The sequence below is a fragment of the Microcaecilia unicolor genome, chromosome 11, assembly GCF_901765095.1.
Source record: "Microcaecilia unicolor chromosome 11, aMicUni1.1, whole genome shotgun sequence".
Taxonomy (NCBI): domain Eukaryota; kingdom Metazoa; phylum Chordata; class Amphibia; order Gymnophiona; family Siphonopidae; genus Microcaecilia; species Microcaecilia unicolor.
In genome coordinates this window covers 128,211,743-128,235,949 of record NC_044041.1, presented here as the reverse complement: position 1 = coordinate 128,235,949, position 24,207 = coordinate 128,211,743, and the positions used below count along the sequence as shown (strand labels likewise).

At 46.2% G+C, this 24,207-nt stretch overlaps 1 protein-coding gene across 2 annotated transcripts in view; it reads left to right on the top strand.

Moving 5' to 3' along the window:
- The window catches only part of LOC115479952 (phosphomethylethanolamine N-methyltransferase-like), a 57,562-nt gene that overhangs the window by 18,912 nt on the left and 14,443 nt on the right, over positions 1 to 24,207 (top strand). For both annotated transcript variants that reach the window (XM_030218297.1, XM_030218296.1), the window contains exons 5-8: positions 16,046 to 16,194; positions 19,122 to 19,310; positions 19,515 to 19,604; positions 21,967 to 22,056. In XM_030218297.1, coding sequence (XP_030074157.1) covers positions 16,046 to 16,194; positions 19,122 to 19,310; positions 19,515 to 19,604; positions 21,967 to 22,056 — 518 coding nt within the window. The remainder of the gene's footprint in view (positions 1 to 16,045; positions 16,195 to 19,121; positions 19,311 to 19,514; positions 19,605 to 21,966; positions 22,057 to 24,207) is intronic.

Genomic DNA, 24,207 nt, shown 5'->3' with positions numbered 1-24,207 from the left:
GAAAGTTAAATGCTTTGAACCTTTTCTAATTTTGCTATGTTTTTTGAGATACAGAGACCAGAACTGAACACAGTACTCAAGGTGAGGTTGCACCATGGAGAGATATAGAGGCATTATAATATTTTTGGTCTTATTTTTCATCCCTTTCCTAACAATTCCTAGCATCCCGTTTGCTTTTTTGGCCACTGCCACACACTGGGCAGAAGATTTACATGTATTGTCTACAATGAGGCGTATTTTCAAAGCACTTAGCCTTACAAAGTTCCATAGATTACTATGGAACTTTGTAAGGCTAAGGCCAATGACACCTAGATCTTTCTCTTGAGTGCTGACTCCTAAGGTGGGCCACAACATTGGGTGTCTATGATTTGGATTATTCTTCCCAACGCATCTCTTTGCATTTGTCCACATTAAATTTAATTTGCCATTTGGATGCCCAGTCTTCCAGTTTAATAATTCTTCCTGCAATTTTTCGCAGTCCCATGTGTTTTGACAACTTTGAGTAGTTTTGTGTCGTTTGCAAATTTAATCAGTTCGCTTGTCATTCTGATTTTCAGATCATTTTATAAATTTGTTATATAGCAGCACCATTCCCAGCACAGATCCCTGTGCTACTCCACTATTCACTCTCCTCCATTGAGAAAAATGGCCATTTAACCCTACCCTCAGTCTTTTGTGTCCAATATCCCTGCCTGTCGCCATCTTTGCATTGTATTGTTTCCTCTTGAATTCATGTAAGGTACATTGCGCCTGCACTTGTGGGAAAATGTGGGGTAGAAATGCACCTAAATAAATAAATAAATTAAATATCCAATTCCTAATTCAAAGAAGGATGTTGCCTCCTATCCCATGACTCTAATTTTCTCAGGAGCCTCTAATGAGGAAATTTGTCAGAAGCTTTCTGAAAATCTAGATACACTACATCAACCGGCTCACTTTTATCCACATGTTAGAACTGTCAGTCAGTTCGAGTGGTGGCCCAGTCACTGAGCACTATTGGCATATTAACAATATATAAAAAAAAAAAGTAAAGAATTTAGGTTTCTGGACTGTATTATTGAATTAATCTATTGAGAAATTGAATGATTGTGTATACCCCAGAGTATTTGATATATTGACCCTTGACCATTCTTCTAACATTCTTCTCATTGTTTCTGCTCCCTCCAGGGTATCCACTTTATTGGCTATTTTTGTGTCATCTGCAAAAAGGCAAATCTTTCCTTCCAACACTTCAGCAATATCTCCCACAAATATATTAAATAAAATCGGCCCCATCACCGATTCCTGAGGAACTCCACTGCTCACTTTCCTTTCCTCAGAGCGGATTCAGTTTACCACCACCCTCTGCCACCTGACAGTCAACCAGTTTCCTATCCAGTTCACCACTTTTGGTCCTAAGTTCAACTCTTTCAGTTTATTCATGAGCAGTGGCGTAGCTATGTGGGGCCTGAGGGGGCCCTGGCCCCCTGCCAACGATCCCCTTGAACCCCCCCTCCCGCCTCCAACCCTCCCCCGCCATCGCCGCCCGCCCCGCCGTCGCAGCTGATACCTTGTTTGCTGGCCGGGCCAGCCGAAGAGAGTCTTTTCAGCGACAGAGTAGCGCCTTCATTCAAGGAACTTCCTGGTTATGATCAGCTGTTTCTGATGCCTTACGCGACGTAAGGAGTCAAACAGCTGATCATAACCAGGAAGTTCCTTGAACGAAGGTGCTACTCCGGCGCTGAAAAGACTCTCTTCGGCTGGCCTGGCCAGCAAACAAGGTATTGGGGGCGGACGGCGGGGGAGGGTTGGTGGCGGGAGGGGGGTTCAAGGGGATCGTTGGCAGGGGGAGGGGTCCAATGCGGCGGCGGGGAGGGTTGGTGGTGGGAAGGGGGTTTCAAGGGGATCGTGGCGGCTGGGGGGGGGGGGGGGCGGCTAAACAGTGCCCCACCACCTCGGGCTGTGGCCCCTGCTCCCGGCTAGGTCTGGCTACACCCCTGTGAGTCTTCTGTGGGGGACTGTATCATAGGCTTTGTTGAAATCCAAGTAGATTACATCTAGCGCATGTCCTTCATCCAGTTCTTTGGTCACCCAGTCAAAGAAGTCAATAAGATTCCTTTTGGCAGTATTTTCCTTTGGTAAAGCCATGTTGCCTCGGGTCCTGTAACCCACTGGCTTCTAGAAAGTTAACTATCCTTTCTTTCAGCAGCGACTCCATTATTTTTCCTACCACTGACGTGAGACTTGCCGGCAGTGCTTTTTTTGTAGAAAAAAAGGTGCCAGTACTCATTATGAGCGGGGTCGCCACATATGGCCACACCCCTTGTACCAGCCATGGCGCATATAAGCAGACATCATTGAAAGTATTATACTAGTATAGAAGAAAAAAAAAACGTGATTTTTTTTTCATTATAAATAATTTCTGTAAGCTGTTACAGCTCCAGTATAACCAGTGCAAAATAAGACAGCAGATGTAAATTCTCAAACTGGACATATTCCAAACACTAAAATGAAAATAAAATGATTTTTTCTACCTTTGTTTTCTGGTGACTTTGTATTTCTTGATCATGTCGGTCCCAGTCTCTGATTCTGCTGCTCTCTGTTCCCTTAACTCCGTTTCCAGGGATTCCTTTCCATTTATTTCTTTACTTTCCTCCTTTCTTCTTCATTTCTTGTTCTACATCCATAGGTAAAAGCTGGGTCCTCCACCAACTTGACTGGAGGAGGTATAGAGTGGATCCAGGTTTTGCCTGTTTTTCTACTCTTTCCCTTTCCCTCATCTCCGTCAGTATGCATCTCCTTCCTGTCTTCTCTCTCCTCCATCCATGTCCAGCATTTCTCCTGCCCTCCCCTCTATCAATCCATGTCCAGCAACTCTCCTCTCTTCCCTCCATCCATGTCCAGGGTAAACTTCTACAAAACAGAAGAAGATGTGATTCTGTGTGCCCCAATGAAAGGAGAGTTTAATTCTACTTCCATTTAATTTTAATATATTCCATCGTCTTTTGTAAACACCAGGCTTCCCAAGGCAGATTACAACCAGTTAAGATGAACCCATCAGGAAACAGAATATTCTCACTGACATCTGGCCATCTGAATTGTTTAGAAGCACAGTGAAGAAAAATGAGCACAAACTACAGAATTTATAATTGCTGTTTGTACTAGCTACAATAACTTTTGAAGTTGTTTTAGTGATATTCAATTACGTTTTTTCTCCTCCACCTCATAAGGCACTGCCTATCCAACAAAAACAATGTTAGACTTGTTACAGGTGGACAAATAATAAAGAACGACAACGTGGATGCAGCAGCTCACAGGTTTGCTTGCTGTGTTTTGAGTGAACGGCGACGGCTGCGCGGGGGAGTGGAAACAGAGATTAATCGCATGTCTTCCTTACTTACAGTGGACTAGATAGGCTCACTTCCACTCCACTCTTTATTTACCGAAGTCGCAGCGGTGAACCGGCGGGCGGTGGCAGTAAAGGCAGCAAGCAGGCAAGCTCACCTCCGTCCTTCGCTTCCCTGCCCTCTTAGCATCCCGCCGTCGCAGAAAGGAAATGACAGAGGAAGGCGGAACGTTGAGAGGGCAGGGAAGCGAAGGACGGAGGTGAGCCTGCCTGCTTGCTGCCTTTACTGCCTTTGCCCGCCGGTTCGCCGCTGCAACTTCGGTAAATAGAGAGTGGAGTGGAAGTGAGCCTATCTAGTCCACTGTAAGTAATGAAGACATGCGATTAATCTCTGTTTCCACTCCCCCGCTCAGCCGTCGCCGTTCACTCAAAACACAGCAAGCAAACCTGTGAGCTGCTGCATCTACGTTGTTCTTTATTGTCGGTCCATCTGTAACAAGTAGGGGAGCTACCGGCCCTCAGAAAAAAAGGTGCCGGTACGCTGTATCGGCACAAAAAAAAGCACTGCTTACCGGTCTGTAGTTTTCAAAGTTCTTCCCTGTCTCCACTTTTGTGAAGAGGGACCACATCCGCTCGTCTCCAATCCCACGGAGCATCTCCCATTTCTAAAGATCTATTAAATAAATCTTTAAGAGGTCCCTCCAGGACCTCTCTGAGCTCCTGGGGAGCAGGCAGGAGGGAGAGAAACTAGAACCGTTGGGGGGGGGGGGGGGGGGGGGGGGGGAGAGAAGGAAAGAGGAGAAATGTTGGACCTCTGGACCTGTGGGCAAGAGAGAGAAAGGTGCTTGACTCTGGTAGGGAGAATATTTAGTGGCACTTTCCAGTTAAGTGCCAGTTAGTCCCCGATATACAATTTAAAACAGTTTAAATCACTTTGAATATTAGGCCCAACAATGTCAGAAGACATCAAGAGCAGCCAAATATTTAAAAAATAGGATCAAATCCATAGGAACATAATTTAACATATACATATTAGTATGTAAGTTGGCCAATAAAATCTTGGTTAAAATGAGTAAATAGGGAACAAACAAGTAGCAGGTTTTAAATAAACCTCAAAGTATTTTTCCACTCAGTGCCCAATTAAGCTGTAGGCTTTGTTGCTGGAAGATGTGGTCAGGGCAGTTAGCTGGGTTATAAAAGGGTTTAGACAAGTTCCTGGAGGAAAAGTTCATACATCATTACTAGCCAGGCAGACTTGGGAAAGCCACAGATTATTTCTGCATGGAGGAACAAGGAACAGAGCTGCTCCTGGGATCCTTCTGGGTACTTACATAGGTACCCTGTATAAGAGGCTTGGGGAGGCTAAGCCTCCCTTGCAGCAACAATGACTTCCACAAGCTTTATTCAGCAGCCCCCAGCACACAGCATAGCAAACCCCTAATAAGCCCCCACAGACACTGTCTCAGGCTGCTGTCAGTTCAGGAGTCAGACTGCTCTGGCTGCTGGCAGCTCTCCTTCTCTCCCCACAGCTTGCTGGTGCTGCTAAATTGCCTTGTTCACTGCTGGTAGAGGCACTGCAGCAATTGAAAGGAGCTGCCTCGGTTCTATGATACAACTTCCTGTTCTGCATGGGCAGGATGTGTCACAGGGAAGAACCAAGGCCCCGAGGCAGCTTCTTTAAATCGCTGTGGTGCCTCCTACCAGCAACTAACAAGGCAGATTAACAGCACCAGCAGGCCGTGGGGAGCAGACAGGAGGGAGAGAAGCTGGAACCATTTGGGGAGGGGGGAGGGGGCAGAGAAGGAAAGAGGAGAAATATTGGACCTCTCTGGACCTGTGGGCGAGAGAGAGAGGTGCTTGACTCTGGTAGAGAGAACTAAGGGCTGCTGTGCTCCACGGGGTGTTAGGAGATGGAGGGAGAGAGAGACCGAACAAGGGTGCTGAACTGGAAGGGAGAGGTATAGATGTGGGGGGGAGGGGAGGGATGGTCTCAGCCAAAAATAACAGCCACACTATGCTGTAGCCAGCTCAGGCTTGGCTGTGGAGCTCTGCCAAGTTCCCTGGAACTTAGAGCTGGTGAGGGGACATGGCTTCCATCGGCTATTTTAGTACATTTGAAATTCTAGCAGTTTATTTTTGGGCTACTGGAGGTTGTTCACAAGAAATTCTGTCTCACTCTGTGTAGCCTTTTTGGCTGCGTCTGCTGCTGCCTCCAAGCAAGAGCCTCTCCCACTCCATTCATGAGAGCTGTGCAAAGGACATGAGAAATTTCTGTTACTTAAGTACAGAGGCTAGTTTAAATTGCAGTCATTATTGTTGCCATTGAAATGTGGCATAAAGCTCAGATGCATTGTCAAAGTCCTAGTCATGGTGAGCTACACAAGCATGCGGAAAATGGCAAACTTCGGAGTAATACAATCACAACTTAGCTGTGGGGTGGGGGCTGAGAGAAAAATACTGGGGAGGGGAAGAAAGTGGGAAAATGCTGGATGGAAGAGAGAGGGAGAGACACTGGAGGCCCAGGAGGGAGCCATACTGAACTGTGAGGGGGGGAGAAGAAAGGGAGTGATACTGGTCCCAGGGTGGGGGGTGTAGGAAGAAGGGAAGAGAGGTGAGGAACAGGGAGACAGAGAAGAGGTGCTAGGCATGGAAGGAGAAAGGATAGGAACACGGGGGCAATGCTGGACACGGGTGGGGGGAGAGGATAGGAACACAGAGGGGCAATGTTGTATAGGGTGGAAAAGGATGCAGAAGAAAGATGGTCGACATGGAGAGAGAAGAAATTTCAAATGGACAGGAGACACCACAAAGACAAGAAAAAGAGAAATGCAGAAAAGAGGCGCTAGGACCAAAGTAAATAGAAAAATAAAACACTTGAGATGACAACGGTGGAAAAAACTGTTTATTCTGAATTTATTAATTGGAATATATCAGCTTTTGGAAATGCGCATCTTTGATATTCTGCATTTCAGTTTCTCTTGTATTGCTGTATGCCAAGTCTGCCTTCTTGAGGTTTCCAGTTCAGTTTTTGCCGTTATATCTCTTGAGGCAGGGCTAGTGCTGGGCAGACTTCTACGGTCTGTGCCCTGAAAATGGCAGATACAAATCAAGGTAAGGTATACACAAAAAGTAGCACATATGAGTTTATCTTGTTGGGCAGACTGGATGGACTGTGCAGGTCTTTTTCTGCTGTCATCTACTATGTTACTATGATCTCTGTTCCTTTGTCATATTTGTTGTCATGTGTTTTCATGTGTGACCAAGGTGTGGTATTTGGCTAGCATGCAGTATCTGTGTAGAGATCTGGTTATAGTCCTGTTTTGTTGTTGTTGTTGTTTTCACTAGGTCAAGTGTATTGGTGTTTTAGGGCTTGATGTAATAGTTTTATAGTGCTGCCTTTTCACACATGAGGCTGTAGCTCTTTGGGTCCAGGAAGTTAGTGGTATTATGGTATGGTAAAGTTCTGAGTGTGTCTTTGCACAAGTTTGTGTACAGTGTTTTGAAGTGGAGGGATTGTGTGTTGAACTTACTGAGATGGCATGGTAACAGTATATGATGGCAGATAAATAAAAACTTTAACATAATTTTAGTTTACCATAGCATTAGACAGGGTTTTAGGATTTAAATTATGAGACACTGCCTCTTGAGGGATCTTTAAAAACAATTTAATTGTTTTCATAGGTGTGTTGGCTGGAGGGGGGATGGGGTGACTTCTGCACAGGGTCTTTGGAGAGAACCAGTGAGTCTTTTTTTTTTTTTTTGGAGGGGGGGGGGGGGGGGAGTGATTGTTACAAAGGAGTAGGACATGAAGAATGGGGAAAAATGTGAAGGGTCTGCTGTCAGCTGAAGAAAAGGACTGGCAGCATATGCCAGAATTTTATATGATGATGGGCTGACCTGGGGAGGGGGAAGTGCTTGAATTAGCACATGAGCAGTAGGACAGTACTAGAAGAGCTAGGAAATGTATGCACTTATATTTCTGTGTCCCTGGTGAGGACAGTCTCATATAAATAAAGCTTCCCTTTGAAAATGTGGGCTGGAATAAAGAAGCTCATTGAAGAGAAATTTTCAGCTCAAGGAATTTACTCTGTAAACTATTAAATTACTTGGACAAATTCCTTTGAACACTGTCTTAATATTGTCTACACTCTGCCTATATTCCTTCAGAAGCATTAAAATATTTTAGCTTTTAATTTTTTTTGTTTATTTTGCTTTTTCAATTTGTGAACCTTTATTTGCATGTAAAAATTTGTAAATTTATTTATATCTTGGACTCATTGCCCTTAAATCTCACTCTTTTGGGCAGTCTACCCTCGGAATCTCTGGTTTGTACCAGAGGCAATGGAGAGTGAAAATGACTTGCCCAGCTTGCTTGGTTCTCAGCCCACTGCGCCAGTCTGCCAAGTTACCCAGTTCCAGAAGGAAGACTTTTTGGCTAGTCCTGTTTTTGAACTTGAGATGTCAGTGTTCTATTTGTAGTCTCTGATACTACCATCAGCATTTCAGGCCCCTTTATGTACCAGAATAAGGTTGCAGAAATCTAGGACTGGCTCAGTTTCCCTCCTTGAATTGGGTAACTTGGCAGCTGCCTACCCGTTAAGCCTTTCTATTCAAAGCATATGCTTGCATAGTCCCTATACTCGCTCACAAACTATTACTGCTATCATAACCACATCTAGTCTTTGCACTTTTCCCTACTATTTCTGGAGAAATGAAATAATGGTGTCACAAAACACCTAGCCTCTTGCATTGGGCTAACCCTGCGGCTATTTAGAGTTTTTATCCCCAGCACAGCTGGGCATGTGCTCTACGCTAGCACTCTCCTCCCACCGACTGGGTCCCAACCTGCTCTCAAGTTATACTTGGTGATTTCTAGGTTATTAGGGCCACATGCCCAGTGGTCCCACAGTTCCTAGAAAGCACTCACAGACCCAAAACACCAGGATTCTTGGCATATTTTCAAAGCACTTTGCCTTCCAAAGTTCCATAGAAACCTATGGAACTTTGGAAGGCTAAGTGCGTTGAAAATGAGCCCCTAATTAGTCAGTCCAGACAAGCAAAGTCGATAAACTAAAAAAGGTTTATTGTCATAAAAAATTTTAGCAGTGAACTATAAAAACAGATGGAAAATAACAGGTAACTGAATAAGGATCAGTCATCTAAACATTTTTATCACTACTTGGATAGTGTCTGGGAAGTACAGGAAATGTAGCTGCTCACAGGGTCTCAGTAAAGAGGTCTTTTTCTCTCTACTTCCAAGCTGAGACTGGAGAAAAATCCAATATTTCCAGACTGAATTTGAGCTCCTGGACCAATCGGAGCCCAGCACAACACTTTTTAAAAGTAGCTGGCCACATCACTGCAGGTTACTTCTCTGTGTTAAACTAAAGAAGGAACAGTCATTTCTCTGTAACAGCTTTAAAAGTAAAACATGCAGCACCTGCTGGCCAAACTAGAGAAATATACTTCAAGAAATAATACAGTTTACAGGCTTAAAACCCACTGTTTTGTCACAGATGGTGAGGGATGCGGTATCTGGTAAGTGGGGGGGGGGGGGGGGGGGGCACAAAGATATGTTTCCATAGCATTCCATGGATCAATCAAGACACGAGTGAGTTTTGCCCCTCCATCAGCAGGTGGAGATAGAACTTCAGAGGTTTACTATATGTGGATATGTGCATCTACCTTAACGTCAGTATTCTCTCTATCTCAGCAGATGGATGGACATCTCCTGTACAGCTCTTGTTTGATCTCCTAGCCTGTTCCCTCAGGCTTAGTTGAGATGGGAGTTTGAGAACAGCTTGATGTGTCTCTTGGAGTAAACCTGGTGGAGCCAGGTCCTTCCCCCCCCCCCTCCCCCCACCTCTGTGGTGGTCTTAGGACCAGTGGCCTTTCTGAAGGAGAACTGGACTACCGCCTTCCTCTTAAAAAAACAAACAAACAAACAAAAAAACATGTTTCCTACAATGGGGCGTCTTTGTGCTCTTTTCTTTTTTCTCTTTTTATTCTGAATCTGCTGACTGATGGATGCTTCTTCCTCTGAGTGTTGAGTTGGTTGGATCAGTCTCACTGTTTCACTGCTGTTTTCTCCCGCTGCCTGCTCCTTTTGTCAATTCCCGCTTTGTCTGCCTTCCCAGCTGGCTGTGTATCGGTGACTTTTTTTGGGGGGTAGGGGGAGTGCTGGCTCTTCTGTTGCCTTGGCCCGGGGGGTTATGGCATGCGGCAGTGTCCTCTTCGGCTGCAGTTTTTGTTTTGGGTTGTGCCGGGCATGCACTTGATTCGCCGTCTTGCAGCTCCCTTGTGGAGCACTATTTGCGGCTTTGTCACAGCGAGGCTGCTGGTTGGGTCAGTGTTCTGTCGGTCAGTTCAGGGGTGTTTTGCCCTCCTCTGTTTTTTGGTGTTGGTAGGTTGTGGGCAGATGGGTCACGGCTGTTGGCGGGTCCTGTTTCCTGTGCTTTCAGGTTTGGCACTCTGACCGAAGTTACTAGCAATTCTTGACACTTCGGAAAGTTTGCCCTAGCATTCTTCCTTCTGCTCTGATCACTACTCGTAGATGGTAAATTTCAGTTCTGCAACAGCAAGTGAGTTCCAATTTTCTGTTCTGTCCAGGACTGAAGGGTCATAGGTTTAAATTTCTTCACCTGCTCTTGATATGGATTTTGGAATCCATTTCCCGCAAATCTTGCCATCCACAATTCTATGTGAGGTACCTCATAACCGATATTGAAACTAAATGTGTATGAACTGTGATGTTGTTCTGTGGATGGCGCATCCTTTGCATAAGCTAATGTGGCTGTGCTGGCCCAGACCAAGGTCTCACTAGCCCACCTGTGGCTAACTATCAGAAGATCTTTAGGTCTAGGTGAACCAAAAAGGATCCACTTGCTCCTACCTTTAGGTGCCTAGCTGACCCATTTTCAGATGGCATTCTTGATAAATTCTTTACTGTTTAATTTGTTGTATATTTGGCAGTCATTCCCACACCCCCTTCAGCAAAGGCACTGTAAGCCTTCATAAGATCCTTAATGGTTATTCCCAAATAGTGCAATCTCAACTGCAGTGATTGTGTCTCGAAGCTAAGCAAGTTTGGTAGTGTTTTTATTAACAGTAGCAAGCTTTGTTTGTGCTTCCTACATCATGTCTTCTTTAGTAATGACATTCACTCTTTCCAGTGATATCGTTTTGCCCATGTCCTTGACATGTCAGTGGCTTGCAGGTTTCCTCCCTGTCAAGCATACATCATTGGCTCATCGGAATATCGTTTTCCCTACTTGCTCCTATAGTTGGTGGGGACCTGCTAATCCCCTTACCAAGTGGTAGGGATTGCAGGCCTGGAGACTCCCTGCTGACAGGATGCAGCTACTGCCAGTCAACATTCTTGAGACCATGGCAGTCTGGGGCATTTTTGTAGCTTTGGTCTGCGTCCACGGCCAGTTTTTTCCTACCAAAGACTAGCAGCAGAAACCTTAGAAATCATATTCACATTTCACCTGGACAGGGAGGATGCGCCCTGAGATTCAAGTTCTAGTGTTGGCCCGGCTTCCGCTAGCACATACCAGGGTGTGCAGTTAGGACTGGACACATCTTTTTCCAAGTAGTGATCAGGACCTTGGGGACGGGTCTGTTGGGAATGCTGGTGCCGAATACTCTGAGCCTTCGCTTTTTGGCCCAGGGTCAGTCTCTGGATGTGGACCCTTACTCAGTTTTTGGAAGTTGCGGGACAACGGGACTTGCTCTGACTTGGACGTTGATCTGGGCTTGTGCCCTAAATTTCAAGTATTACTCAGTTTCTAGTGGTCAGGCCTTGTTCCGTCTCTGGACGTCAAGTCTTCCCCCTTCTTTGGAAGTCTAGCCTTTCTTTAGCACGGTGGGGTCAAACCTTACTCTGTCTCCAGAGGTCGGTTCTTGCTTCGTCTCCAGACATCGACCTTCGCTCAGCCTCTGGACGTCGGGCCTTGTTCTGTCTCTGGATGTCGAGTCTTCCTACTTCTTTTTGAAGTCTTGCCTGGCTCCATATCTGGGGCTCGGTCTCTGGAAGTCTAGCCTTGTTCCGGCAAGGGGGGGAATCTGCCTTACTCCGTCTCCGGAGGGTGGTTCTTGTTTTGTCTCCGGGCTTTGAGCCATGATGAGCTCCAGCTGTGGAGCCTTGGCTTGCTATGACTTTGGTAGTAGGACCCCACCTGTCCTCAGTTCTGAATGCAAAGGCTTGCTCATTGAGCCTGTTAGCTACTGTTTTATGGGGCTTTGCCTAGCTTTGGCTGTGGAGCCTGGTCGAGCTACGGTTCCACCTGTGGGACCTCGCCTGGCTCGAGCTTTGTCCATCGACCCTCGCCTACCTATGGTTTGTCTCTAGCTACTGCTGTGTCTGTAGAGCCTTGCCTAGCTATGGAGACTGGCCTAACCTTGGCTACGGTTGGTCGGGGGGAAGGCTTTGTCCAGCCTTGGCCCCCTCTGTGGTTCTTCCTTGCTCCAGTTCCATCTGTAGAGTCTTGCCTAATTCCGGTTTCTGTTTTGAGTTTTGGCCTAGCTTTGGTTTCGGCTACCGGGCTCTTGCCTAGCTCTGGCTTTTGCCATCGTGCAGCGGCCTAGCTGCGAGGGGCCACGGGGGCCAGAGCCCCCCCCCCCCAAATTGGCTCTGGGGCCCCCCGTTTGGCTGGTGGGGGTCCCCAACCCCCACCAGCTGAAACATTTGTCTGTCCCTTGCTGTCTCGTTTTGCCTCGCCTGTTTTCAGTGGCGCCACACATGCTCAGTTTAATTAAAATGAGCATGCAGGGCGCACTGAAAATAGGAGAGGAATACGAGACCAACGTGGGACAGACCAACGGTTCAGCAATCCCCGCCAGCCAAGGCACTTTTGCAGCGGCGGTGGCGAGGGGGGGGGTCGAAAGTGGCAATGGAAGCGGGGGAGGCAGGCTAAAATGTGACCCCCCCCCCCCCGCCCGTCGAGATCTGGCTATGCCCCTGCCATCGTGATTGACCTTACCGTGAATCTGGTTCTTCGGTTTGGCCTTTTGCCAACCACGGTACCGGCAGCCAAACCTACCTTCATAAGTACATAAGTATTGCCACACTGGGACAGATCAAAGGTCCATCAAGCCCAGCACCCTGTTTCCAACAGTGGCCAATCCAAGTCACAGATTCTGAAAAGTTCAATACATTTTATGCTGCTTATTCCAGAAATAGGCAGTGGATTTCCCCCAAGTTAATTTAATAATGGTCTATGGACTTTTCCTTTAGGAAGCCGTCCAGATCTTTTTTAAACTCCGCCAAGCTAACTGCCTTTACCGCATTCTTTTGCAGTGAATTCGAGTTTAATTACACGTTGCGCTTGGCCTAGTTCAATCTTTGGCCGTAGGCTCTTGCCCAGCTACGCTGTCTGCAGCTGTAGTTGGTGTTTCCTTCCTTGACTCCAGCCGCATGGTCGGCTGCTTGGGATCACTTCCCTGGTTCTGGCTTGGTCCGGTGTTGCCGCCCTGGAAGATTCGCTCTGTCTTCTGCCCTTTGCTCTGACATGGTCTGCTGTGTCGGCAGGCTTTACAGCAGCTCGCTGGTGGACCTTGCTCTGGCTCTTGTCGGGGACGCAGATGTAGTACCGAATTTTGTATGTAAGTAAGGGTGGACAGTGGGGTCTGTCTCAAAGTCTTTCCCCTCACCCAGTAGCAGGTCTTGAACTGAGTGTTTTCCGGTACTCCTGATTGCTTCTTGGTTCAAGGATCGGTTTTTGAATTCCTATGGGGAGCTCTGCTCCTTTAGGGTTCCTCTTCTGGGCTCTTCATGCCAAGCTGTCGGCTCAGGCCCTGCTCTTCTCTCACATTCTTGGATGTCTTTGTGTCCTTGTGCTCCTCCAAGGCAGATGGATACTTTCCATTGCCTGGCATGTTTTTAATATTGCACCTTTGCTGTGGGGTCTGGCCCTGGGTGCCTTTCCTGTGTGGGCCTTGGTGCCACAAGGATCCCATGCAGGTGGTTTATCATGTCTGGTTCCTGTGTGGGGGATCTGTGAGGATCATTTGGCCGTGGAAGGTGCTTCCTGGGACTGGCTTCAGGCTAGCCTTACCGGTGGTCCTCTGGCCTCGGCCTTCTCTTTCTCGTGGCCCTATTCTGGATTGGGTGTTCTTCCACTGTTTCCTTGTGCTTTCAGGATGCACATGACCTTCTACTTGTCTGGTCAAGGGTTTGTTGCTCTTCAATCCTGGGGTTGCTTCTTTCTTCTGTGGTAGCACTGGGTCATTCAGGAATGGCTGCTGGGTTTTTTTTTACCTTCTGCATCAGCACCTGTGGTTGTTTGATGTGGGCTAGCAGACCGTGGTGCACCTATCTTCAGGGGTTGTAGTGTCTGGACATAGTTGTGGACTGCTTTGGTACATCCCACTTGTTTTTGGATTGATCTGTGGGATGCTATGGAAGGTAAAACTAGTCCTTACCTGATAATTTTCTTTCAATTAGTTCCAACATATCAATCCAGAGGCCCACCCTTTGTTGATTTTGCAGGGGTTTTTTCTTTCCACTTGTTTCGGTTCTTAAAAAACAAAACAAAAACAAACAGCATCAACAACAACCACACTAGGCCAAGCTACAAGCTACAGTTTGCCGCTTCGAATGTTTTCCTCCAGCAAGAGCGGTGGAAGAGGAGCAGCCTAACTGGGGCTTTATAGAGGCAGGAGAGGTTTTTTTCATGCTAGATTTCTTCTTCCATTGCTTTGGCATCGACAGTACTGAGGTTAAGGTGGCTTCACATGTCCACATATAGTAAACCTCTGAAGTTCTCTCTATCTCCACCTGTTGGATGGGGACATAACCCACTCATCTCTGGATTGATCTGTTTGGATTAATGGCAAGAAAATTATCAGGTAAGGACTAATTTTACCTTGCCTAGGGCCCAATATAATGTTAATCTAATCTGGCCCTGTTCAACACCAAGGAGCACAGTTAACACTAGGGTTACCATATTTGCTCCCCCCAAAAAGAGGACACATGCCACATACCAGCCCACCCCTTTCACACCGCCACCCTGCCCCCCGTCACCTTCCCTAAGGGTGTCCTATCCTCCCCTCCTTTTACATAGTAACATAGTAGATGACGGCAGAAAAAGACCTGCACGGTCCATCCAGTCTGCCCAACAAGATAAACCCATATGTGCTACTTTTTGTGTATACCCTACTTTGATTTGTACCTGTCCTCTTCAGGGCACAGACTGTATAAGTCTGCCCAGCACTATCCCTGCCTCCCAACCACCAGTCCTGCCTCCCACCACCGGCTCTGGCACAGACCGTATAAGTCTGCCCAGCACTATCCCCGCCTCCCACCACCGGCTCTGCCACCCAATCTCGGCTAAGCTCCTGAAGATGCATTCCTTCTGAACAGGATTCCTTTATGTTTATCCCACGCATGTTTGAATTCCGTTACTGTTTTCATTTCCACCACCTCCCGCGGGAGGGCATTCCAAGCATCCACTACTCTCTCCTTGAAAAAATACTTCCTGACATTTTTCTTGAGTCTGCCCCCCTTCAATCTCATTTTATGTCCTCTCGTTCTACTGCCTTCGCATCTCCGGAAAAGGTTAGTTTGCGGATTAATACCTTTCAAATATTTGAACGTCGGTATCATATCACCCCTGTTTCTCCTTTCCTCCAGAGTATACATGTTTAGGTCCGCAAGTCTCTCCTCATACGTCTTGTAACGCAAATCCCATACCATTCTCGTAGCTTTTCTTTGCACCGCTTCAATTCTTTTTACATCCTTAGCAAGGTACGGCCTCCAAAACTGAACACAATACTCCAGGTGGGGCCTCACCAACGACTTATACAGGGACATCAACACCCCCTTTCTTCTGCTGGTCACACCTCTCTCTATACAGCCTAACATCCTTCTAGCTACGGCCACCGCTTTGCCACACTGTTTCATCGCCTTCAAATCCTCAGATACTATCACCCCAAGATCCCTCTCCCCGTCCGTACCTATCAGACTCTCACCGCCTAACACATACATCTCCCGTGGATTCCTATTCCCTAAGTGCATCACTTTGCATTTCTTTGCATTGAATTTTAATTGCCAAACCTTAGACCATTCTTCTAGGTTCCTCAGATCCTTTTTCATGTTTTTCACTCCCTCCTGGTTGTCCACTCTGTTACCTTACTGTACTGCCCTGGTGGTCTAGTGACCTCTTTGGAGCAGGAAAGAGCCCCCTCTTTCCTGCCCAGAACGGCTGTAGACTGTTTCTTGCTGACTCCGGTCCCGGCGCCGATTCAAAATGGCCACCAAAAGTGACCTATCAAGACTTCTGCAGAAGTCTCGTGAGGCCGCTTCAACTCTCTGCGGCCATTTTGAATCGGCGCCGGGACTGGAGTCAGCAAGAAACAGTATGCAGGCACCAGGGCAATACAGTATGGGGAGGGGAGGATAGGAGACCACTAAGCCCGCCGGCCTGCCCGTTCGCAAATCCGGACAAATGGGCAGGCTGGCAAAACCCGCCCAGTTGCCCGGCCATGTCCTCAAAAAGAGGACATGTCCAGGTAAAACCGGATGTATGGTAACCCTAGTTAACACTGTAGTGCCAAAGTCACACCTGCCAAATACTCTTACCAAAGGCTTTGACATTCTTGCAAGAGGTTTTTGAGGTGATGTTAGAAGATGAATACCTTTTACTGTCCTGAGATCATGTAAAAGTTTGCAGTCTGCAGTGCTCCTAGCAGGTGTGCTTTTTCTCTTCTCTGGAACAGGGGACGCTAAGCGGCAATTCAACCCTACGCTGTACCGCACACCTGCTGACTATAATCACCTGCTGACCTCTGTAGTGCACATGACTGACACGGGAGAAAACAATGGCTTTGAAATTGTCTTGTCCAAATCTGTCCAAGCATACATTAAGGTAGACACCTGTTTTGGTGGAGTGGTGTGATAGCAAGAATGAGGTGCACTGGCAGAGCTGTGTGTATGTGGGGTAGGGTGGGGAAGAGTCTCAATGTTGACTAGGAGAGAGCGGGGTGAGGTACAGTGGTGGAAATAAGTATTTGATCCCTTGCTGATTTTGTAAGTTTGCCCACTGACAAAGACATGAGCAGCCCATAATTGAAGGGTAGGTTATTGGTAACAGTGAGAGATAGCACATCACAAATTAAATCCGGAAAATCACATTGTGGAAAGTATATGAATTTATTTGCATTCTGCAGAGGGAAATAAGTATTTGATCCCCCACCAACCAGTAAGAGATCTGGCCCCTACAGACCAGGTAGATGCTCCAAATCAACTCGTTACCTGCATGACAGACAGCTGTCGGCAATGGTCACCTGTATGAAAGACACCTGTCCACAGACTCAGTGAATCAGTCAGACTCTAACCTCTACAAAATGGCCAAGAGCAAGGAGCTGTCTAAGGATGTCAGGGACAAGATCATACACCTGCACAAGGCTGGAATGGGCTACAAAACCATCAGTAAGACGCTGGGCGAGAAGGAGACAACTGTTGGTGCCATAGTAAGAAAATGGAAGAAGTACAAAATGACTGTCAATCGACAAAGATCTGGGGCTCCACGCAAAATCTCACCTCGTGGGGTATCCTTGATCATGAGGAAGGTTAGAAATCAGCCTACAACTACAAGGGGGGAACTTGTCAATGATCTCAAGGCAGCTGGGACCACTGTCACCACGAAAACCATTGGTAACACATTACGACATAACGGATTGCAATCCTGCAGTGCCCGCAAGGTCCCCCTGCTCCGGAAGGCACATGTGACGGCCCGTCTGAAGTTTGCCAGTGAACACCTGGATGATGCCGAGAGTGATTGGGAGAAGGTGCTGTGGTCAGATGAGACAAAAATTGAGCTCTTTGGCATGAACTCAACTCGCCGTGTTTGGAGGAAGAGAAATGCTGCCTATGACCCAAAGAACACCGTCCCCACTGTCAAGCATGGAGGTGGAAATGTTATGTTTTGGGGGTGTTTCTCTGCTAAGGGCACAGGACTACTTCACCGCATCAATGGGAGAATGGATGGGGCCATGTACCGTACAATTCTGAGTGACAACCTCCTTCCCTCCGCCAGGGCCTTAAAAATGGGTCGTGGCTGGGTCTTCCAGCACGACAATGACCCAAAACATACAGCCAAGGCAACAAAGGAGTGGCTCAGGAAGAAGCACATTAGGGTCATGGAGTGGCCTAGCCAGTCACCAGACCTTAATCCCATTGAAAACTTATGGAGGGAGCTGAAGCTGCGAGTTGCCAAGCGACAGCCCAGAACTCTTAATGATTTAGAGATGATCTGCAAAGAGGAGTGGACCAAAATTCCTCCTGACATGTGTGCAAACCTCATCATCAACTACAGAAGACGTCTGACCGCTGTGCTTGCCAACAAGGGTTTTGCCACCAAGTATTAGGTCTTGTTTGCCAGAGGGATTAAATACTTATTTCCCTCTGCAGAATGCAAATAAATTCATATACTTTCCACAATGTGATTTTCCGGATTTAATTTGTGATGTGCTATCTCTCACTGTTACTAATAACCTACCCTTCAATTATGGGCTGCTCATGTCTTTGTCAGTGGGCAAACTTACAAAATCAGCAAGGGATCAAATACTTATTTCCACCACTGTATACTGGTTGAGTTCTGCATGTATGTATGGGAGGGTTTTAAGACTGGACTAGCAAGGGGTTTTGCAGGGCAAGAGTGAGGTGCATGGGCAGAGCTATGCAGAAGAATATTAATGCTGGAATAGCAGAGATGCTGCAGGGTAGGAGTGAGGTGCACCACCAGCTCTGCCACCCATTCTAGGCTAAGCTCCTTAGGATCCCTTCCTTCTGCACAGGATTCCTTTATGTTTATCCCACGCATGTTTGAATTCAGTTACCGTTTTCATCTCCACCACCTCCCGCGGGAGGGCATTCCAAGCATCCACCACCCTCTCGTGAAAAAATACTTCCTGACATTCTTCTTGAGTCTGCCCCTCTTCAATGTCATTGAAGAGGGGCAGACTGCGACTGTCCCTGCTGCCTTTAAACATGCTGTGGTCACACCTCTCCTTAAGAAGCCTTCACTTGACCCTACTTGTCCCTCTAATTACCGACCCATCTCCCTCCTTCCTTTTCTCTCCAAATTACAAGCAATGTTCCATGCAAGGTGTTTGCTAAAGAATTATCAGGCCTGTAACATACATAAATGGTTGCTGCTGAAATGGAACATGCTAATCAGTATGATGCAGCTTTAGTCCTTCTAGTAATCTTGATCAGTGGTCGAAACTAATAATTAGCAACATTGTGGTCGAAACTAATGCTAACGAACTGTTTGAGCTGTATGATGACTGAAGAATTATAAAAACTGATAGCTGGCAAGACCAAATTGGAGAAGTACTCAGAGACAGCACCTATGTGCAGCTTTGCTTGTAACTCTCTAATGAGAAAAGAATTGTAGTCTATTTTCTAGCTTGGTAATATTTTCTCATCTTTGCATGACCTTCACTTCTTCTCTTCCTTAACTGTATGAGTTTGTGGAACATTCTATTGGGTTGGGGAGGGCAGAAGAATTGACAATGGACAGAGCTATGTAGGGGAGTCTCCATGCTGAAATAGGTGTTGCGTGGGGAGAATTATGTAAATGGCATGACATCTCAATCAAACAGGCTGATGTAATCCTGATGTTGCCTCACTGCATGTAGGGATTTGTAGTTCTGATTTGTCATCACTGACTCATAGGACAATTAAAACTACAAGTCCATGCAATCAATGGGATCAGCCTGTTTGGCTAACATGAATTGAGACTGTGACCCCAATTAGGATTGAGGTGCTTTGTGATTCTGTCTCTGGCAGATCAAGAAGAATCAGAACCAGGTCTGTTGGCTGCTGCAGAAAATCCCTCGTGACCGCTTGGCCAATCAGGGCTATGACACCTTCCAGCAGTTTCTGGATAACAAACAGTACTCCCGTCATGGGATCCTGCGTTATGAGAAAATCTTCGGGGATGGTTTTGTCAGCACTGGTGGTCTGCAGACCACCAAGGTATGTCGGCCACTGGTATTCAGGTCACAGGGTCAGTGTCAGGGAGACCCATGAAAGCATGAGGTGGGATTACAAAAAGTGGTAGCAACCCTCCGTCTATCCTCTCTTACACTTCAGCACCTCATTTCCTGTCTGACAAAACAGTGGGACCTGCTCTCTCTGCTGTTTACTAACCCCCCGGTCTTGTTCTGTCTCTTTCTCCAGGAGTTTGTGGCAATGCTGAACCTGCAGCCTGGCCAAAAGGTCATTGATGTGGGCTGTGGGATCGGTGGAGGAGACTTCTACATGGCAAAGGTGTGTATGAGGCCAGCTCCAAAGATTATTTGGTTGGGCTTCTTTAATGTTTGGTTGGGCACCCATGGCCCTGCAAGCCTTCCTCAGCAAAGTCCCCTGAGGTGAGACCCTAGGGTCCAGGAGACCATAGGCCACGTGCTCATTTTGGCCCAGTGCATTTTGGGATTTATAAAACTTTAAGGAACAGATGTTAATATTAGTCTAGTTACAACAATGACACAGTGCTTTGACTTAGACCAGGAGAGAGACTTTGGGATGATAGTGTCTGATGATCTCAAGGTCACAAAACAGTGTGACATAACATAAAACATTGTCCAGAGCCAAAAAGGTCTTAGGCAACATTGAGAGAGATAAACCAGCGGAAGGGACAAAGAGTTAATGTTCCTGTACAAGTCATTGGTGAGGCCCCACTTGAGTATTATGTTCAGTTTTGGAGGCCGTATCTTGTATTATAATTTGATGACATCGTGTATGCTATAGGAGCACTCAAGATGTATTTTGTGGATGTATTTGGGACTCTGCTAGATGGTTGTTCAATCTTATTATATTGTATTGTCATCAATAATAAAAATCGTTGAAACATAAGAGGCTGGAGGTAGTACCAAACTGGTGTGGGGTCTATACTTGAAGACCTAAATATGTATACCCTAGAGGAGATGAGGGATATGATAGACATTTAAATATTGAAAGGTATTAATACAAAAGAAACAAACTTTATAACAAAAAAAATGAAGTTGCAGAAGATAAGAAACTGGTGTACTGGGTCAGATGAAAGGTCCATCGGGCCTAGTATTCCATTTCCAACAATGCCAATCTAAGTCACGAGTACCTGTCCAAATCGCAAGGAGTAGATTGATTCCTTGTTACTCACTCCTGGGGATAAGCAGTGGCTTTCCAAAGGCTTCATGGTTAGCAAAGGTTTATGGACTTTTCTGCAGGAACGTGTGAATTCTTTGATATGAAGCTGGAAGGCGGGAGATTCAAGAACAGTATTGGGCAATATTTTTCATGGAAAGAGTGGTGGATACCTGGAATGTCCCTTCTGAAGAAAGTGATGGGAGACTAAATGGTGATGGGATTGCAATTGGTCTGGCAAGCACTAGGATATCCTGTCTTGATCAGGAGCACCTGAAATGGCCTATCAGTTTGCCCAGTAAGGTGGTTAGGGTTATCAGTGCTGGTCCATAAAGGTTACCTTCCCCGTGCCTTAGAAGCATAAAAATTAATTTCACTGTTTGAACGGAAGCACTCCACACTTGGTTCTGCTCTCTTGCCACTTAAAGGGCTTCTGTGTATATCTATACAAACTCATTAGAAACACTAGTTGGTAATGAGCTTCCCAAACTCGTTTAGCGCTTAGAAAGGAGAAAATCCCTCAGAAACCTATTGGATTAAAAAATCCTAGGTTACAGTGGGTACAGACTTTTACTGTTGATTAGTTTCCATCATAGGGAAAGCTATCAAGAAATGTATTAAGTTATGTCCAATAAAAAAGGTATCATCTTATTTTCTTTTCCATGTTTTAATTTGTTTGATTTCTATTGATAACATCATAGGGAATAAAACTTCTTGTTTTTTTTTCTTTATTCTTTTTTGTGCAATCTTCTTTTAAAGGGCTATAACTAGATTCAAAAGTGCAGACCTTTGTGTGCAAATCAGATTTGATGTTGAAGTACTTTGACATCGAGTCTGATTTGCACACAGATGTCTGCACTGCACATTTTGGAATAGCCTCCATGTATATCCCTCTCCTTTTTGTCTCTTCTTTCCCGGAAGGGCATTCCAGGAACCCACCACTCTTTCTGTGACAAAATATTTGCTGACATTGCCACTGAGTCTCTGTCCTTTTTGTTGATGTCATGTCTCCTCATTCTACAGCTTGCTTTCCTTTGGAATGAGTTTGCTTTTGCATTAATACCTTTTAAGCAGAATGATTTTATTGGGTTTCTGAGAGGACGTAACTGGAGGGGGTGGGTGGGGGGTAATGTGTATGAAGCAGCAGTTCCCATGCTGTTCTTTATCTGCTGTCGTCTACTATGTTACTTTTTACAGACTGATGGCTTTTTAAAATTTTTTTATTTTTGTTACATTTGTACCCCGCGCTTTCCCACACATGGCAGGCTCAATGCGGCTTACATATTGTATACAGGTACTTATTTGTACCTGGGGCAGTGGAGGGTTAAGTGACTTGCCCAGAGTCACAAGGAGCTGCCTATGCTTCCAAGAAATAACTTTGTTTAAATCTTTGTAATGTCTATTTCCCCTCTAAACAAGCACCAAACGAGGGGGTGTCTTAGGGGAGGGAGAAAGCTGTGTGCAGGGTCTCCTAATTCATTCCTTTTTCCTTCTGTTTTGGATGCAGGAGCATGGTGCAGAGATTCTTGGTGTGGACTTGTCCTCCAACATGGTGGAAATAGCAATGGAGCGTGCTATCCAGGAGAACACATCCCTGGTAACTCTGTGGTCCCTGTCTTCCAACACCTCACAGCCTTCTACTTTGGAGGGAGTGGCCTTGTTTTACAACTGCTGTTAATGCCATGAATAGCTGTCCCCAATTTTGTCTCTGGTTTGTGACATCAGCCATCATGAATTTTGTTGTCAGGCACTGAGCCAAGTTTGAACGGGTAGCTGCAGGTCACTGGTGATATGCTGAGCCAGTTCTGATTTTACCCAGTGCTGGCTGGGCTTCAACCTTGGCTACTGCATTTGCTCTTTTTTTTTTTTTTTTCATGTTCATTCTGGATTCAATCATCTTAAAAAAAAAAAAAAAAAAAAAAAAACTACGCGCGCACACAGTTTTTTTTTTTCTTTCTTTTTTTGCTGAGAAATTTTATGTACTTATTTAGTCATTATACTATTAAACATTTAATTATCTTAAGCTATGTTAAAAACACAGAAACATGATGGCAGATAGGGGTCAAAAGGCCCATCCAGTCTGCCCATCCTCAGTGACCACCAACTCTTTCTTTCCTAAGGGATCCCACAGGGCTGGTCTTAGGCCGAGGCGGCCGCATAGGGCCTCGCGCTCAAGGGGGCCCCGTGCGGCGCTCCTCAACTCTGCCTCCTCTCCGCTCCATCCCGCACCCGCAGCGGCTTAAAAAACGCCAACGGGAATACTCGGCGTTCCTCCAAAGCCCTCAGCTTTTCCGGGAGAATCCTGAGATACTCTTGACCCCTATCCAAGTTGCCTTTGCTTTGCGAACTGTTTATTTTTAATTGAATGGAGCGCAAGACAGTGCCCTGCAATCCCCACCCCCCACTTTCAGCGTGCTTCTCTGTAGGGCTGTCCTAAAACGCCCCCTATAGCACTTCTTCACCCTGCCACCCTTCTACTGGCGGGAAGGAGATGACTGTCACGCCCCCTATTCTCCCATCTGAGGGTGGAGTTGAAGACTAGGCCGGCCCCCTTTCGTGATGTCAAGTGAAGCCACCAACCACTGCTGCAAAGCGGTAAATAAAACGTGTGCCGCAGCTTTTGCAGCCTGTGATCCCGGGCAGCATGGTGCAAGTGCACCTGCACCCGAGCAGATGGTGGGAGGGCGCGCGCTGCCTCTCTTTCTCTCTCCTTGGAGGAATTCCTTGTTTTAAAAAGCGGAGCCCTCTCTGTGGCATTTCCTTTCCTTGTTTGGTGCACGAAAATGCTTTTTTGGCACAGCTGGAACATTACAATCAGCATTCTAGTGGCAGTTACCTGCAGTAAGTGCTGTAGCTGAAAGAACCTCTGCAAAGTGGGGGAGGCTCACGTGCTTTCGGGGTGGCCTGTGAACCCCCTCACCCTGCTCATTTCAGCTGGATCTGGAGTAGACTCGTCGGTATCCCTGCAGATGTCAGCATGCATGTTGCAAATTAAAAGATAATGAGCAGAGAAGTCTAGTATTAGCACTGGATACAATTTTATTCCTTATCAATGGGGTGGAGCTAGGGTGGGGCGGGGCTAGGATGGGGCCCCACCAAATTGGTCTGCACAGGGCCCCGCACTTGCTAAGACCGGGCCTGGGATCCCACATGCCTGTCTCACGCTTTCTTAAATTCTTACACAGTCCCCGTCTCCACGACCTCCACCAGGAGGCCATTCCACACATCCACCACCCTTTCCATGGAAGAGTATTTTCTTAGATTCCTCCTAAGCCTATTTCCTATTAACTTCATCGTATGCTCCCGCATTCGTGTTTTCCTTCATTTGAAAAAGGCTCACCTCCTATATTTAAGAACTTGTTCAGATTGCTCTGTGGGTGTAGTTCAATATACCGCCTTGCCTATTATTGTGAACAGTTTTAAGGGAAAGAGAAGTTAGATTAATATCCTTCTATTAGAGGTATATAAAAGAGTAACAAAGTGGTGTATATGTTTAATGAGATCCTGTAATATAGACACAGAAAAGGCACCTGATCCAAAACAGAAGGCTAGAGAGTTACTTCAGTGAGAAATGATTGTCTTTTAAAAAGACAGATGTAGTTAGGATAGAATTAATTTCTAGAGGTAAACAGTGGATTAGGTGAACTATATAGTAAGTGTTAGCCTTGGGGTGGGTGGGTGGGAGGGCCTAAACAACCAAGTAGTATCTGAGTGTTAGGTTTATCTCCAAAGCTGTATTAAATAACTT